A 17,500-nucleotide genomic window follows, 5' to 3' on the forward strand; every position below is an offset into this window, starting at 1 on the left:
TACACACACTATACACACACACTCTCACTATACACTACACACACATACTCACACACACTCACACACTATACACACACATACACTATACACTCTACACACACACACACACACACACTCTCTCTCTCACTCTCACTCTCACACACACACACACAGAGAGACTGATGTAACCAAGTCACGATGAAGCATCAGCCAGGATATAAATAGCTCCAGTCAGGACACACGCTGGTGTTTAGAGAGGGTGTGTGTGTGTGTGTGTGTGTGTGTCTGTGTGTGTCACGCTGCACCCTTGTGACAGGTGTAATCTGAACCCTTCACGCCGGTGTTTATGATTTGCACGTGACCGAGGTTTGTGAGGGAAACGATTGTGTGTAAATGGAGTTGAAATGGCTGCACTTCCTGTTGAATCCTTTTCTCTTTCCCCGACACCGAACGCAGTCTCTCTGAACATTACATTACAGTTCATCATATTTATTTTACTTTGATTCTGAATAGAACAGGAAACAATGACCTGGAAACTTCGCCACACCTTTACTTTTATTTAAGATGCCCAGAGTGAAGTTAACCTGAGCTGCTCTTCCACGCTGGACTAGAACCGTACTGGACCCGGTTCCTGTTTGTGAATGCAGGGTGTCAATTCATGCTCTGGCCCAATTGTTTGGCTCAGTTGCACAGAATGTTCCGGACCGTCTGGCCAACTGTTCTCATGTCTTCATCGTACACACTCTGTCCTGCCAGCAGGAGACACCGAGACCGGTTCTGACCCGTTCTTCTCCAACAGCCCATGATGGCTCTTTATTACAGAACCATGTGAACACTGTGTTCCTGAACACCACTGTGGAGTTAAATGTAGTTCGAGTGTGTGTCAGGTCTCTTAGGAGTAGAGAGAGGGAGGGAGAGGGGGAGAGAGGGAGAGGGGGAGAGGGGGAGAGAGAGAGAGAAGCTTTTTTGGTCCTGAGGGAACTGTTAAAAGTGGGCTGCTTTGTATGAAAGTTGCACAAGTCGAGTGTTTGTGCTGTTACACACTCCCACGTGGCCCTTTGCTGTGTGTGTGTAGTGAGTGTGTGTGTGTAGTGAGTGAGTGTGTGTGTGTGTAGTGAGTGTGTGTGTGTGTAGTGAGTGTGTGTGTGAGTGTGATGGATCAGTGCCAGGCTTGTTGTGAAACACACCTCATGATGATGGATCTCGGCTCGACCCTCTCAGGCTCGGAACAGCGCGTCTCCTGTTTGTTCTCGGCTGATCGTCACCTCGCTTGCGTGTTTACGTGTTTTCGGGTCGTGTGAGTTCCAGTAACGGGCCGAACGGGGAACCGGGTTCTTTTTTAGAAACTGTTTATTCAGGGACACGTTGCTGAGCGTACAGGAATGTTTTTTTCTGTTCATTGTCTTCTGACTAACACGTGATGGCTGTAGAACGGTGCTGCGCCGGTCTCTAACACCGGACTGTAACGCTGTTAGACTTTTCACTTCTGTTACTTTTTTGCTTTTTTCTGAGGTTTTTTTCTTTCTTTCTTTCTTAGTCACAGTTTCCTTCCTGTACTTCTCCCTCTATCTTTGACATTCAGACTCTTTCATTCTTGGTTTTACACCTTTCTTTAACTTCTCTTTTTAACTGTTAGTTTTTCTTTCACAGAATCCTTTTCTTTTACTCGTTCCTTTCTGTCCCTTTGACATACAGAGTTTTTTCTTTCTTTTTTTCACTGCTTTGTCTTTCTCCCTTTTTTCCGAAAGATTACAGAATCTTTCTTTTACTCTCTTCTTTCTCTTTCAGGCAGCTTCAGCATCTTTCATTGTTTCTTTTTGTCTGTTACAGATTCCTTCTTTCCTTTCTTTCGCAGGATATTTATTCATCGTGTTGTGCATCAGCTTTAAAAGTTCTATAAATGGATGTTGGTGGAAAAAATAAAAAGGTTGGAGTCTCAGTGCTCAGTTTTAAACCGTGTGTGTGTGTGTGTGTGTGTGTGTGTGTGTGTGTGTGTGTGTGTGTGTGTGTTCTCAGACTGAGCCATGGCCCAGGAGACGAACCAGAGCCCCGTGCCCATGCTCTGCACCACCGGCTGTGGGTTCTACGGGAACCCCAGGACTAACGGCATGTGTTCGGTGTGTTATAAGGAACATCTCTCCAGACAGAACAGCGGCGGTGTGAGTCCTCTCAGTAACATGGGTGAGTTTCATCCACTTCCCTGAGAAACTCCTGCAACGGTGTTTAATGTGCTTCATCTATCCCTCTCTCCCTCCCTCTCTCTCCCTCTCTCGCCCTCTCTCTCTCTCTCCCTCTCTCGTTCTCTCCCTCGCTCTTCACTGAGAAACTCCTGCATCTGTAACTGTGTTTAATGTGCTTCATCTCTCTCCCCCTCTCCCTCGCTCTCTCTCCCCCTCTCCCTCGCTCTCTCTCCCCCTCTCCCTCGCTCCCTCTCTCTCTCTCTCCCCCTCTCCCTCGCTCTCTCCCCCCCTCTCCCTCGCTCCCTCTCTCTCTCTCTCCCCCTCTCCCTCGCTCTCTCCCCCCCTCTCCCTCGCTCCCTCTCTCTCTCTCTCCCCCTCTCCCTCGCTCTCTCCCCCCCCTCTCCCTCGCTCCCTCTCTCTCTCTCTCCCCCTCTCCCTTGCTCTCTCTCTCCCTCCTCCCTCTCTTCCTCAGGTGACTGCACAGGTATTTATTTCGTGATGATCGATATGGTGATTTAATCGAGGTGGATTTCGTTGCTTTTCAGGTTCGAGCAGTGTAACCAGTAGTCCCACCTCCGAGGCGTCTGCCATCCAGATCATCGAGGCCAGTTTAAACACTTCTGCGAGTGACGCCGAGTCGCCCGCCGGGGCCGCCGCGGCACTTCCTGTTACGCAGCAGATGACTGAGATGAGCATTTCTTGCGAAGAGGAAGTGGCAACGCCTAAAGTAGAAATTCCTGAACCTGGTTAGTTTTCAAGATTCGTTTTCAACTGATGAACTAAATGTTTTTAAAGGGATGGTACCTTCAGTTCGTAACAGGGGAGTGACGATACACCGTGACGCAATGCATCATGGGAATGTGCGATTCACAACGTGTGCATCAGCATTCTGTTAATTTCGCTTCTAATGCAACTGCACTGTATGTGCATCAGCAGCCCGTAACATCTACAGCCAGCTGACTGACGGCTTCGGATCAGAACCGACACGCGGTGCACGTCACACACTGTGCGGTTATAAAGAGCTCTTCAGGAGCTTTGGGTCAACAGCAGCCTCGCAAACACTGAAGCTCAATTTCCAGATCAACTTACGGTTCAATTCAGTTCAATCCCACTTTTGGGAGGATTTATAGATGTGTTTATATTAAAGCTAGATGTGACGCTGTAGTACTTTTTGTTTACAACATTAAACTGTTCTTAGCTATTGTTGATTTAATTAGTTTTATACTGACAAAAATGCACGTTGTTTTGCGTCGTCATAATCATCGTAACAATCTTCAGTCATAACTTTTTCAATTTTGTTCAAAAATATTCTGAGAATTGAATTGAATCATGAACGGAGTTTAGCGTTAAATCTGTAGTTAATAGTAATTATTAGTAAATACTGATCCTCCTTGCTTTATTCTTTTTTGAGATGAGTGTTCAGGTTCAGGTTCAGGAGAAGTTACTGCACTGTGTCTGTAAATAAGAGGTTTGTTGGAGTGTGTTAGTGAACAGTGTTGTGCTTTTGTGTTAACGGTATAGAGACAGGTCGTGGGTTTGGTGTAAAGGGTTTAATACACACACGCTGTGATGATTAATGATTAGTGATTAATTTCTGTCTGTTCTGTTTCCTCAGTTGTAACTCAGCCCACGGCTTCTTCTTCCTCTTCGGTGAACACGGCGGTCAGCGCCGAGACCAAAACCCCCGACGCCCCCAAACCCAAGAAAAACCGCTGCTTCATGTGCCGCAAGAAGGTCGGCCTTACAGGTGAGACGCCTCGCCACATCGCTGACGCTATTACACGTGTTATAAAGGTGTTCTAAAGGTGTTAAGGGTGTAATTAACGTTCCTGCTGCTGTGCTCAGGGTTCGACTGTCGCTGTGGAAACCTCTTCTGTGGACTTCACCGTTACTCAGACAAGCACAACTGCCCCTACGACTACAAAGCCGAGGCCGCGGCCAAGATCCGCAAAGAGAACCCCGTGGTGGTGGCCGACAAGATCCAGAGAATATAGATCACCCGCGCGTCTCTTTGGCTTTGACCTTTGACCCTCATTTCCGGGAGAGAGATAACGTGTAAAAAGATAAAAAAGGACTCGCACTTGACCTGCGATCTAAAGGACTATTTTTATTTTTAATGACGTTGATCTTGTTTTTCAGCCGATGCATGAGTGGAGTGATCTGGTTTTTTTTTTGTTTTTGTCCTCGGTGTATGATGGAGTTTAAAAGCGGGGGAAAGTGGGCGGGGTTTAGATCACATCTCCTCGTGTGCGGTTGGTGTGGTGTTGGGGGGAGGGGGGTGTTGTGTTAAAGGCGGACCGTCTTTGTGATTGTCGAATCGTCGTGATTGTGCGCGTCTCGTGTCTCAGCGTGGAGGACGGACACGTCGTAGCCTGCGGGACTTCACACGACTGTTACGGCTCTGACTCGAGCGCCGTCAGGGCAGCAGTGCATGGCTGGCTCATGTAGCACAAAGAAAAAACAAAACACAATGGACGCTCTCTTCTTCTCTTCTCTTCTTCTTTTCCTTTAGTTTGAAGAGTTCACTGTCTCCCCATGGCTCGTGGCATGACTCCCACAACTCTAGAGTTAGCCTTCACAGCGTTAGCTTCGTTTATTCGCCCGTGCCTCGGACCGTCCCACAGCAGACTGTTTCTCTTTCTTTTCTTTTCCTCTTTGTTTTGGAGTGAATTATTTTTCCTTCTGTTCGAGTGACACTTCTATCCCGGTTGGTAAAAGTTTTAGTGAAGCACAGACGGATTAAATGCTAAGGCTTTGTATTCCTGCGTGTTGGAGTTTTAGCGGGCGGCGGGATTAAAGGGTGACCTGCATGGCTAGTGAAATAACTACTAAAGTACGTTTAGGTTTTTAACAGCTACCTGCTCATAGGCCTTGTTTTTTAATTAATAATCCACGTCTGTACTGAATGTTGGTGTTGGTGTGTGTGTGTGTGTGTGTGTGTGTGTGTGGAGGGAGAGTCACATGGTGCTGAGTGTCATGCAGTGTTCCCACTGTGGTGTGAAGGGATGCTTGAGTGTTAGTGTGAAATATTCAGTTCATTATTTTGTGTGTGTGTGTGTGTGTGTGTGTGTGTGTGTGTGTGTGTGTGTGTGTGTGTGTCTCTGCACATTGGCGTTTCTGTACGAGACTCGTTCAGTTACGCAGTAAAACTGTCGTCTGTCGTTTCAGTTCTGCGGTTTGTACAAGCGAACCCCTTATTATATTTATTATATGTATTGCGCATCTAATCTTGTTACCCAACATTACAAAATTGTATCATGTAAATAAAATTATGTACAGAGATCTAATAACGTCTTCCTGTGATGTTTGTTTGTTTTTGTTTGACCTGAATCACGGCTGTTCATAAAGAACAACATTATACATGCACATGACACGAGCTGTTCATTTCACCAGTAATGTCAAATATTAACTTTATTCTTTTTAAACAATTCCTCAAAAATACACAAATGTACAAATGAACAAAAGTCCACATGGACAATGGAAATATATAAATAGGCGTCAGTGAGCAGGTGTGTGTGTGTGTGTGTGTGTGTGTGTGTGTGTGTGTGTGTGTGTGTGTGTGAAACAGACTGATGGCGTTACTGGTTGCTCCGTTTAACGCGTCTGATGAAGGCCTTCTCGTTCCATTTGTGAGGTGGAAGCATGTGGGGGCCGTTGTGGACACAAAGAACCGTCATCTCATCTGCGTATTTCAAATTCTGAAGGAGCTACACACACACACACACACACACACACACACAGTTACTGTCATTATACACTTACTGTGTCTTAACTACCTCAGATTACTGCATACACACACCTACTTTCATGGGGAAAAGAAAGTGCACCCTCCTTCAACTCTATATTTTTATCTGAGAGTCTAAATAACGACTGCACGATCCTCACCAAGTTCTGTAAACAAACACTCAACCTCAGGTGACCAAAAAAACCCCAACCATTCTTTCCTAAAAAGTAAACCCACACACACACACACACACACACACACACACACAGTTCAGTTCAGTTCAGCTCAGTGTGCTGTGGTGTGTTATAGCTCTGTAGATTAAATAGATATTATTTCGGTTTAAACGCGTGTACTGTACATGAGCTTTACCTGATCAGTAAATGTTTATATTTGTAGTTTATTGAGTGTAATATATTGGAAATGAGAGGCTCAGATCTCAGTGCTGGAGTGAGATATAACGAAACTAAACGCACCCCTGCGTTAGTCTTGACCTCCTTAACGCACGCTGTGAATTTGGTGAAAATCAGAGAACGTTGAACCCTTAGGATTTTTTTGGGTGAAAAATCGACGTTCTCAGATCTTCCCCAAATTCACAGCGTGCGCTAAGGAGGTCAAGACTAACGCAGGGGTGCGTTTAGTTTCATCCTCACACACTCCAACGCGGAGATACACTGTAGTGTAGTGTAGTGTAATATACTGTACACACACACACACAGTTAAAGTCAGAAGTTTACACACACCTTAGCCAAATACATTTAAACTCAGTTTTTCACAATTCCTGACAATTAATCGTAGAAAACATTCTCTATCTTGGGTCAGTTAATCACTACTTTATATAAAGAATGTGAAATGTCAGAATAATAGAGAGAATGATTTATTTCAGCTTTTATTTCTTTCACCACATTCCCAGGGGGTCAGAAGTTCACACACACACACTTGGTTAGTATTTGGTATCTTTGCAGTAAATTGTTTAACTTCCACAAACTTCTCACAATAAGTTGCTGGAATTTTGGCCCATTCCTCCAGACAGAACTGGTGTAGCTGCGTCAGGTTTGTAGGCCTCATTGCTCGCTTTTTCAGTTCTGCCCACAAATTTTCTACCAGTTTGAGGTCAGGGCTTTGTGATGGCTGCCAAAGACCTTCACTTTGCTCTCTTTAAGCCTTTTTGCCACAAGGTTGGAGGAATGCTTGGGGTCCCTGTCCATTTGGAAGATTCATTCGCGACCGAGCTTTAACTCCCTGGCTGATATCTTGAGATGTTGCTTCAATATATCCACATAACTTTTCTTCCTCATGATGCCATCCATTTTGTGACGTGCATCAGTCCCTCCTGCAGAAAAGCACTCCACAGCATGATGCTGCCACCCCCATGCTTCACAGTTCTTCGGCTTGCAAGCCTCACCCGTTTTCCTCCAAACATAACGACGGTCATTATGGCCAAACAGTTCAATTTTTGTTTCATCAGACCAGAGCATATTTCTCCAAAAAGTAAACTATCCCCACGTGCACGTGCAAACTGTAGTCTGGGTTTTTATGGCGGTTTTGGAGCAGTGGCTTCTTCTTCCTCACTGAGCAGCCTTTCAGGTTATGGCCATACAGGACTCGTGTTACTGTGGATACAGACAAAGTCCTGTTTCCTCCAGCATCTTCACAAAGTCCTTTGCTGTTGTTGTGGGACTGATTTTCACTTTTCTCTCAAAACAACGTTCATCTCTAGCAGACAGAATGCGTCTCCTTCCTGAGCAGTATGAAGCTGTGGGGTCTTGTGCTGTTTATTCTTGCGTATTACTGTTTGTACAGATGAACGTGGTACCTTCAGACGTTTGGAAATTGCTCCCAAGGATAAACCAGACTTGTGGAAGTCCACAGTTTTTTTTTCTGAGGTCTTGGCTGATTTCTTTTGATTTTCATATCAGAAGCTATTTGGCTAATTACCTAACAGCTTGATATCACTTTCTGGAATTTTCCAAGCTGTTTAAAGGCACAGTGAACTTGGTGTATGTAAACTTCTGACCCACTGGAATTGTGATACAATCAATAAAAAGTGAAACAATCTGCTGGAAACAACTGTTGGAGAAATTACTTGTGTCACGTCCTGAACAACCATAAACTATAGTTTGCTAATATGAAATCTGTGGAGTGGATAAAAGTGGAGTTTTAATGACTTTAACCTAAGTGTATGTAAACTTCTGACTTCAACTGCACACACACACACACACACACACACACACACACACACACACACACACACACCACTCTATTCATACATACAGTCAGGTCCATAAATATTGGGACAGTGACACAGTTTTGGTAATTTTGCCTCTGTACTCCACCACAGTGGATTTGAAATGAAGCAGTCAAGATGTGACTGAAGCGTAGACTTTCAGCTTTAATTCAAGGGGTTTAACAAAAATATTGCATTAACTGTTTAGGAATTACAGCCATTTTTTACAGAGTTCCTCCATTTTCACAGGCTCAAAAGTAATGGGACAAACTAATATAATCATAAATATTCGGATTATTTTTATTACTTGGAGGTAAATCCTTTGCAGTCAATGACTACCTGAAGTCTGGACCCCATGGACATCACCAAATGCTGAGTTTCCTCCCTTGAGATGATTTGCCAGGTCTTTACTGCAGCCATCTTCAGTTGCTGCTTGTTTGTGGGTCTTTCTGCCTTCAGATTTGTCTTCAGTAAGTGAAAAGCAGCTCAGTTGGGTTGAGGTCAGGTGACTGACTTGGCCATTTAAGAACATTTAATTTCCAAGCTCTTGGGCTGCTTTCACAGTATGTTTTGGGTTGTTATCCATCTGTACTGTGAAGCGCTGTCCTCTCAGTTTTGCAGCATTTGACTGAATGTGAGCAGAAAGTATAGCTCTGTACACTTCAGAATTCATCCTGCTACTTCTATCAACAGTCACATTATCAATAAACCCCAGTGAGCCAGTTCCATTGGCAGCCAAACATGCCCATGCCATAACACTGCCTCCACATGTTTGACGGATGATGTGGTATGCTTTGGATCATGAGCCCTTCCTTTCCTTCTCCATACTTTTCTCTTCCCATCATTCTGGTACAAGTTAATCTTGCATCAGAACTGGTCAGGCTTTTTTTTAGAGGTTTTTTAGCAAAGTCTAATCTGGCCTTTGTGTTCTTGAGTGTTACCAGAGGTTTGCATCTTGAGGTAAACCATCTGTATTTACATTCATGAAGGTGGCTCTTGATTGTAGACTTTGACAATGATACACCTACCTCCTCCAGAGTGTTCCTGGCTTGGCTAGATGTTGTGAAGGGGTTGTTCTTCAATAAGAAAAGAATTCTGCAATCATCCACTGTAGTTGTTTTCTGTGGTCTCCCAGGCCTTTTGGTGTTGCTGAACTCGCCAGTGCATTCCTTCTTTTTAAGAATGTACCAAATTGTTGATTTGGCCCTCCTAAAGTTTCTGCTATCTCTCTGATAGGTCTGTTTTGGTTTTTCAGCCTAATGATGGCCTCCTTCACTTGCATCAACACCTCTTTGGACGGCATATTGAGAGTTCCCATGAACAGCTACCAAATGCAAATTCAACACTTGGAATCACCTCCAGACTTTTTATCTCCTTAATTTATCATGATATAAGGAGGAAACAGGCCACAGCTGGCCATGAAACTGCTTATCAGTCAATTGTCCCATTACTTTTGAGCCTGTGAAAATGGAGGAACTCTGTAAAAACGCTTCAGTCACATCTTGACTGCTTCATTTCAAATCCACTGTGGTGGTGTACAGAGGCAAAATTACCAAAACTGTGTCAGTGTCCCAATATTTATGGACCTGACTGTATGTAGTTCAGTTCAGCTCAGTGTGCTGTGGTGTGTTACAGCTCTGTAGATAAACAGCTAGAGTATACAGTACAGTAGATTAAATAGATATTATTTCGGTTTAAACGCGTGTACTGTACATGAGCTTTACCTGATCAGTAAATGTTTATATTTGTAGTTTATTGAGTGTAATATATTGGAAATGAGAGGCTCAGATCTCAGTGCTGGAGTGAGATATAACGAAACTAAACGCACCCCTGCGTTAGTCTTGACCTCCTTAACGCACGCTGTGAATTTGGTGAAAATCGGAGAACGTTGAATTTTTTGCCCAAAAAAAACACAAAGGCTAACCCCTTAGGATTTTTTTTGGGTGAAAAATCGACGTTCTCAGATCTTCCCCAAATTCACAGCGTGCGCTAAGGAGGTCAAGACTAACGCAGGGGTGCGTTTAGTTTCATCCTCACACACTCCAACGCGGAGATACACTGTAGTGTAGTGTAGTGTAATATACTGTACACACACACACACACACACTGTAAACCTACATTCATATATTCAAAGTTGTATGACAAAAATATGAATAAATTATTCGGATTAACAGTTAATGCATCCTAAACAAATATGAAATCTGATCCGACTGCAGGTGGAACATTCAGGGTTTTGGGGTTTTTTATAAGAAAGCTACACACCAGGTGTCTGCAGCACGAACACAAAAAGTATCATGAGCGCAAGTTTTTACTTAAATGTGCAGCTGTAAAGAGAAAGTGTCATGGAGGCTTGTGCCAGGTTTCAGCAAAATTCCCACCCTAACTACAGCTCGCACAAAACACCTGAAACTACCCCAAAATAACACTTTTCTCACCCAAGTTATTCATACATGCCTACATACATATCACACACACACACAAACACACACACGCTTCCTCATTCTGTGCTACACATCTGTATGTAAAGCTCAAGCTGCTGTACCTTTGGTGTGATGAAGAAATACTGTGAGGTTTTGCCACTGCATGCAGTTTTCACCACGATGTCGAACACTCTCCTCTCATTGGCCGGGTCCATCCCCTGTTCACATGGAGAGAAAAAAACAGCTCTAATGTCTCCTGTTTACACTCATTCACTGTTCACATAAATACACAGAATACGCTAATATGACAAGTACAAAAGTACATATATTTGTTCTATTATTCTGTTCTGAAATTCTAAAATGCAAACGATGTTAGAAAACGTCCCAAACACCAGAACACACACAATCTGTCCTGATGAGACTTGTAGCTGCTATAGTGTTCAGTCTGGTGTCTGTGCAAACTGAATGAACACACACTCTGTCCAACACCTTTGAACATTGTCACAAAGCCACTTTACAGAAATAAATGGATTCACAAAAAATATATTGTAAATGTATAAATTTATCCCTAATGAGTGAGTCAGAGGTGACGGTGGTGAGGAAAATCTCCCTGAGATGATATGAGGAAGAAACCTTGAGAGGAACCAGACTCAAAAGGAAACCCATCCTCATCTGGGTGCAACGGATAGTGCGATTATAAATCAATCCCTTCTATAACTGTGTACTATAAGGACAAATAGTGCAATTGTACAAACAGTAAATTCATCACAGTTTTTGCAAGAAGTCCGGCTGGTTAAAATCTATCCACTGTCCGCTGATGGAGTCCTGAGTACGAAGCTGCTCGTGGCAACTGCAGCCCCAAAGCCACTACAGCAACCGCAGTCCCAAGCCATTACAGTACAGTACAGTACAGTACAGCTCCCCATATGTGATCCCCAAGCAGCACCATCTCCACAGCCCCCAGGTGGCACCATCCCCAGCAATCCAAACAGTTCTTCAGGCCGTCCATATGGGGCCCCAGCAGCAGCGAGCGACTCAACTGATGAGAACTCCAACCAGAAGTAGGGCATCAGGATGGGTCAACTGTACTCTATTCTCTATCAGCAGGTTTGAGTGCTGTAGTGTTATTTTACTGAAGTGTCGGAGTGCTGGAGCGGTGCGGTGTTGGAGCGGTGCGGTGTTGGAGTGGTGCGTTGTTGGAGCGGTGCGGAGCTGGAGCATTGGAGTGGTGCGGTGTCGGAGCGGTGTTGGAGCGGTTTGGAGCGGTGCGGTGCTGGAGCGGTGCTGGTGCGGTGTTGGAGCGATGTAGGAGCGGTGCGGTGTTGGAGCGGTGCGGAGCTGGAGTGTTGGAGCGGTTTGGAGCGGTGCGGAGCTGGAGTGTTGGAGCGGTGCGGTGTTGGAGCGGTGCGGTGCTGGAGCGGTGCTGGAGCGGTGTTGGAGCGGTGCGGTGTTGGAGCGGTGCGGTGTTGGAGCGGTGCGGTGTTGGAGCGGTACTGGTGCGGTGTTGGAGCGGTTTGGAGCGGTGCGGAGCTGGAGTGTTGGAGCGGTGCGATGCTGGTGCGGTGCTGGAGCGGTGTTGGAGCGGTGTTGGAGCGGTGCGGTGTTGGAGTGGTGTTGGAGCGGTGCGGAGCTGGAGTGTTGGAGCGGTGCGGTGTTGGAGCGGTGCGGTGCTGGTGCGGTGCGGTGCTGGTGCGGTGCTGGTGCGGTGTTGGAGCGGTGCGGTGTTGGAGCGGTGCGGTGTTGGAGCGGTGCAGTGTTGGAGCGGTGCAGTGTTGGAGCGGTGCTGGAGTGTTGGAGCGGAGCGGAGCTGGAGTGTTGGAGCGGAGCGGAGCTGGAGTGTTGGAGCGGTGCGGTGCGGTGCTGGTGCGGTGCGGTATTGGAGCGGTGTTGGAGCGGTGCGGAGCTGGAGTGTTGGAGCGGTGCGGTGCTGGTGCGGTGCGGTGTTGGAGCGGTGCGGTGCTGGAGTGTTGGAGCGGTGTTGGAGCGGTGCTGGAGCGGTGCGGTGCTGGAGCGGTGCTGGAGCGGTGCGGTGTTGGAGCGGTGCGGTGTTGGAGCGGTGTTGGAGCGGTGTGGTGTTGGAGCGGTGCGGTGTTGGAGCGGTGTTGGAGCGGTGCGGTGTTGGAGCGGTGCGGTGTTGGAGCGGTGCGGTGTTGGAGCGGTGTTGGAGCGGTGCGGTGTTGGAGCGGTGCGGTGTTGGAGCGGTGCGGTGTTGGAGCGGTGTTGGAGCGGTGCGGTGTTGGAGCGGTGTTGGAGCGGTGCGGTGCTGGAGCGGTGCTGGAGCGGTGCGGGGTTGGAGCGGTGTTGGAGCGGTGCGGTGTTGGAGCGGTGTTGGAGCGGTGCGGTGTAGGAGCGGTGTGGTGTTGGAGCGGTGTTGGAGCGGTGCAGTGTTAGTAACACTAATCAGTTCTCGTTGGGCTCCTATTTGCTCCTAAGGTTGCCTCCTGTTTGGGTGTAATGAAAGCCTGCAGCCACAGAGACCCTTTACTGATAAGATCCCTGTGTTAAAGTGCTGCAGTACTGGAGTGGTGGAATGTTGGAGTGTGGTAGTATTAGATTGTTGTAGTGTTTTGTTGTATTGGAGTTTTGTAGTGTTGGATTGTAGTAGTAATAGTGTGTTAGCATGTGGTAGTGTTGGAGTGTCCTAGTATTGGAACGTTGTAGTATTGGAACGTTGTAGTATTGTAGTGTCGTAGTATTAGAACGTTGTAGTATTGGAACGTTGTAGTATTGGAATATTGTAGTATTGTAGTGTAGTATTGTAGTGTCGTAGTATTGGAACGTTGTAGTATTGGAACGTTGTAGTATTGTAGTGTCGTAGTATTGGAACGTTGTAGTATTGGAACATTGTAGTATTGTAGTGTCGTAGTATTGTAGTGTCGTAGTATTGGAACGTTGTAGTATTGGAACGTTGTAGTATTGTAGTGTCGTAGTATTGTAGTGTCGTAGTATTGGAACGTTGTAGTATTGGAACGTTATAGTATTGGAACATTGTAGTATTGTAGTGTCGTAGTATTGTAGTGTCGTAGTATTGTAGTGCTGTAGTATTGTAGTGTCGTAGTATTGTAGTGTCGTAGTATTAGAACGTTGTAGTATTGTAGTGTCGTAGTATTGTAGTGTCGTAGTATTGTAGTGTCGTAGTATTAGAACGTTGTAGTATTGGAACGTTGTAGTATTGGAACGTTGTAGTATTGTAGTGTCGTAGTATTAGAACGTTGTAGTATTGGAACGTTGTAGTATTGGAACGTTGTAGTATTGGAACGTTGTAGTATTGTAGTGTCGTAGTATTGTAGTGTCGTAGTATTAGAACGTTGTAGTATTGTAGTGTCGTAGTATTGTAGTGTCGTAGTATTAGAACGTTGTAGTATTGGAACGTTGTAGTATTGGAACGTTGTAGTATTGGAACGTTGTAGTATTGTAGTGTCGTAGTATTAGAACGTTGTAGTATTGGAACGTTGTAGTATTGGAACGTTGTAGTATTGGAACGTTGTAGTATTGTAGTGTCGTAGTATTGTAGTGTCGTAGTATTAGAACGTTGTAGTATTGGAACGTTGTAGTATTGGAACGTTGTAGTATTGGAACATTGTAGTATTGTAGTGTCGTAGTATTGTAGTGTCGTAGTATTAGAATGTTGTAGTATTGGAACGTTGTAGTATTGGAACATTGTAGTATTGTAGTGTCGTAGTATTGGAACGTTGTAGTATTGGAACGTTGTAGTATTGTAGTGTCGTAGTATTGGAACGTCGTAGTATTGGAACGTTGTAGTATTGTAGTGTCGTAGTATTGGAACGTTGTAGTATTGGAACATTGTAGGATTGTAGTGTCGTAGTATTAGAATGTTGTAGTATTGGAACGTTGTAGTATTGGAACATTGTAGTATTGTAGTGTCGTAGTATTGGAACGTTGTAGTATTGGAACGTTGTAGTATTGGAACATTGTAGTATTGTAGTGTCGTAGTATTGGAACGTTGTAGTATTGGAACGTTGTAGTATTGGAACGTTGTAGTATTGTAGTGTCGTAGTATTGGAACGTTGTAGTATTGGAACGTTGTAGTATTGTAGTGTCGTAGTATTGGAACGTTGTAGTATTGGAACATTGTAGGATTGTAGTGTCGTAGTATTGGAACGTTGTAGTATTGGAACATTGTAGTATTGGAACATTGTAGTATTGGAACATTGTAGGATTGTAGTGTCGTAGTATTGGAACATTGTAGTATTGGAACATTGTAGTATTGTAGTGTCATAGTATTAGAACGTTGTAGTATTGGAACATTGTAGTATTGGAACATTGTAGTATTGTAGTGTCGTAGTATTGGAACATTGTAGTATTGGAACATTGTAGTATTGGAACATTGTAGTATTGGAACATTGTAGTATTGTAGTGTCATAGTATTAGAACTTTGTAGTATTGGAACGTTGTAGTATTGTAGTGTCGTAGTATTGGAACGTTGTAGTATTGGAACGTTGTAGTATTGTAGTGTCGTAGTATTGGAACGTTGTAGTATTGGAACATTGTAGTATTGTAGTGTCGTAGTATTGTAGCGTCGTAGTATTGTAGCGTCGTAGTATTGTAGCGTCGTAGTATTGTAGTGTTGTAGTATTGGAACGTCGTAGTATTGGAACATTGTAGTATTGGAACATTGTAGTATTGTAGTGGTGTAGTATTGTAGTGCTGTAGTATTGTAGTGCTGTAGTATTGTAGTGGTGTAGTATTGTAGTGTCGTAGTATTGGAACGTCGTAGTATTGGAACATTGTAGTATTGGAACATTGCAGTATTGGAATTTTGTAGTATTGTAGTGTCGTAGTATTGGAACGTCGTAGTATTGTAGTGTCGTAGTATTGTAGTGCTGTAGTATTGTAGTGCTGTAGTATTGTAGTGGTGTAGTATTGTAGCGTCGTAGTATTGTAGCGTCGTAGTATTGTAGCGTCGTAGTATTGGAACGTCGTAGTATTGTAGTGTCGTAGTATTGTAGTGCTGTAGTATTGTAGTGCTGTAGTATTGTAGTGCTGTAGTATTGTAGTGGTGTAGTATTGTAGTGTCGTAGTATTGTAGCGTCATAGTATTGTAGTGCTGTAGTATTGTAGTGTCGTAGTATTGGAACGTCGTAGTATTGTAGTGTCGTAGTATTGGAACGTCGTAGTATTGTAGTGTCGTAGTATTGTAGTGTCGTAGTATTGTAGTGGTGTAGTATTGTAGTGCTGTAGTATTGTAGTGTCGTAGTATTGTAGCGTCGTAGTATTGTAGCGTCGTAGTATTGTAGTGTCGTAGTATTGGGACGTCGTAGTATTGTAGTGTCGTAGTATTGTAGTGTCGTAGTATTGGGACGTCGTAGTATTGTAGTGCTGTAGTATTGTAGTGTCGTAGTATTGTAGTGGTGTAGTATTGTAGTGTAGTATTGTAGTGCTGTAGTATTGTAGTGTCGTAGTATTGTAGTGTCGTAGTATTGTAGTGCTGTAGTATTGTAGCGGTGTAGTATTGTAGTGTAGTATTGTAGTGGTGTAGTATTGTAGTGTAGTATTGTAGTGGTGTAGTATTGTAGTGGTGTAGTATTGTAGTGTAGTATTGTAGTATTGTAGTGGTGTAGTATTGTAGTGTAGTATTGTAGTGGTGTAGTATTGTGGTGTAGTATTGTAGTGTAGTATTGGAGTGGTGTAGTATTGTAGTGTAGTATTGGAGTGGTGTAGTATTGTAGTGTAGTATTGTAGTGTAGCATTGTAGTGTAGTATTGTAGTGTAGTATTGTAGTGTAGTATTGTAGTAGTGTAGTATTGTAGTGTAGTATTGTAGTGGTGTAGTATTGTAGTGTAGTATTGTAGTGTAGTATTGTAGTGTAGCATTGTAGTGTAGTATTGTAGTGTAGTATTGTAGTGTAGTATTGTAGTAGTGTAGTATTGTAGTGGTGTAGTATTGTAGTGGTGTAGTATTGTAGTGCTGTAGTATTGTAGTGTCGTAGTATTGTAGCATCGTAGTATTGTAGCGTCGTAGTATTGTAGTGTCGTAGTATTGGGACGTCGTAGTATTGTAGTGTCGTAGTATTGTAGTGTCGTAGTATTGTAGTGTCGTAGTATTGGGACGTCGTAGTATTGTAGTGTCGTAGTATTGGGACGTCGTAGTATTGTAGTGCTGTAGTATTGTAGTGGTGTAGTATTGTAGTGTAGTATTGTAGTGCTGTAGTATTGTAGTGTCGTAGTATTGTAGTGTCGTAGTATTGTAGTGTCGTAGTATTGTAGTGCTGTAGTATTGTAGCGGTGTAGTATTGTAGTGGTGTAGTATTGTAGTGTAGTATTGTAGTGGTGTAGTATTGTAGTGGTGTAGTATTGTAGTGTAGTATTGTAGTAGTGTAGTATTGTAGTAGTGTAGTATTGTAGTGGTGTAGTATTGTAGTGTAGTATTGTAGTGGTGTAGTATTGTAGTGTAGTATTGTAGTGTAGTATTGTAGTGTAGTATTGTAGTGTAGTATTGGAGTGGTGTAGTATTGTAGTGTAGTATTGTAGTGTAGTATTGGAGTGGTGTAGTATTGTAGTGTAGTATTGTAGTGGTGTAGTATTGTAGTGTAGTATTGTAGTGTAGTATTGTAGTGGTGTAGTATTGTAGTGTAGTATTGGAGTGGTGTAGTATTGTAGTGTAGTATTGTAGTGTAGCATTGTAGTGTAGTATTGTAGTGTAGTATTGTAGTGTAGTATTGTAGTGGTGTAGTATTGTAGTGTAGTATTGTAGTGGTGTAGTATTGGAGTGGTGTAGTATTGTAGTGTAGTATTGTAGTGGTGTAGTATTGTAGTGTAGTATTGTAGTGTAGTATTGTAGTGGTGTAGTATTGGAGTGGTGTAGTATTGTAGTGTAGTATTGTAGTGGTGTAGTATTGTAGTGTAGTATTGTAGTGGTGTAGTATTGTAGTGTAGTATTGTAGTGGTGTAGTATTGTAGTGTAGTATTGTAGTGTAGTATTGTAGTGGTGTAGTATTGTAGTGTAGTATTGT

General features: G+C 43.7%; 2 protein-coding genes across 2 annotated transcripts in view; one reads left to right on the plus strand and one right to left on the minus strand.

Annotated features, from left to right (window-relative positions):
- zfand5b (zinc finger, AN1-type domain 5b) overlaps nucleotides 1-5,449 on the plus strand; it is a 10,569-nt gene extending 5,120 nt beyond the window's left edge. The window contains exons 2-5 of the mRNA XM_034312313.2: nucleotides 1,996-2,160; nucleotides 2,705-2,905; nucleotides 3,775-3,906; nucleotides 4,005-5,449. Of these exons, the coding sequence (XP_034168204.1) occupies nucleotides 2,004-2,160; nucleotides 2,705-2,905; nucleotides 3,775-3,906; nucleotides 4,005-4,153 (639 nt within the window). The 5' untranslated portion in view covers nucleotides 1,996-2,003 and the 3' untranslated portion in view covers nucleotides 4,154-5,449. The remainder of the gene's footprint in view (nucleotides 1-1,995; nucleotides 2,161-2,704; nucleotides 2,906-3,774; nucleotides 3,907-4,004) is intronic.
- smc5 (structural maintenance of chromosomes 5) overlaps nucleotides 5,224-17,500 on the minus strand; it is a 38,313-nt gene continuing 26,036 nt past the window's right edge. Inside the window, exons 23-24 of the mRNA XM_053241093.1 lie at nucleotides 10,650-10,745; nucleotides 5,224-5,866 (exon numbers count right to left, since the gene is read on the minus strand). Of these exons, the coding sequence (XP_053097068.1) occupies nucleotides 5,738-5,866; nucleotides 10,650-10,745 (225 nt within the window). The 3' untranslated portion in view covers nucleotides 5,224-5,737. The remainder of the gene's footprint in view (nucleotides 5,867-10,649; nucleotides 10,746-17,500) is intronic.

Source organism: Pangasianodon hypophthalmus, chromosome 17 (assembly GCF_027358585.1).
Source record: "Pangasianodon hypophthalmus isolate fPanHyp1 chromosome 17, fPanHyp1.pri, whole genome shotgun sequence".
Taxonomy (NCBI): Eukaryota; Metazoa; Chordata; class Actinopteri; order Siluriformes; family Pangasiidae; genus Pangasianodon; species Pangasianodon hypophthalmus.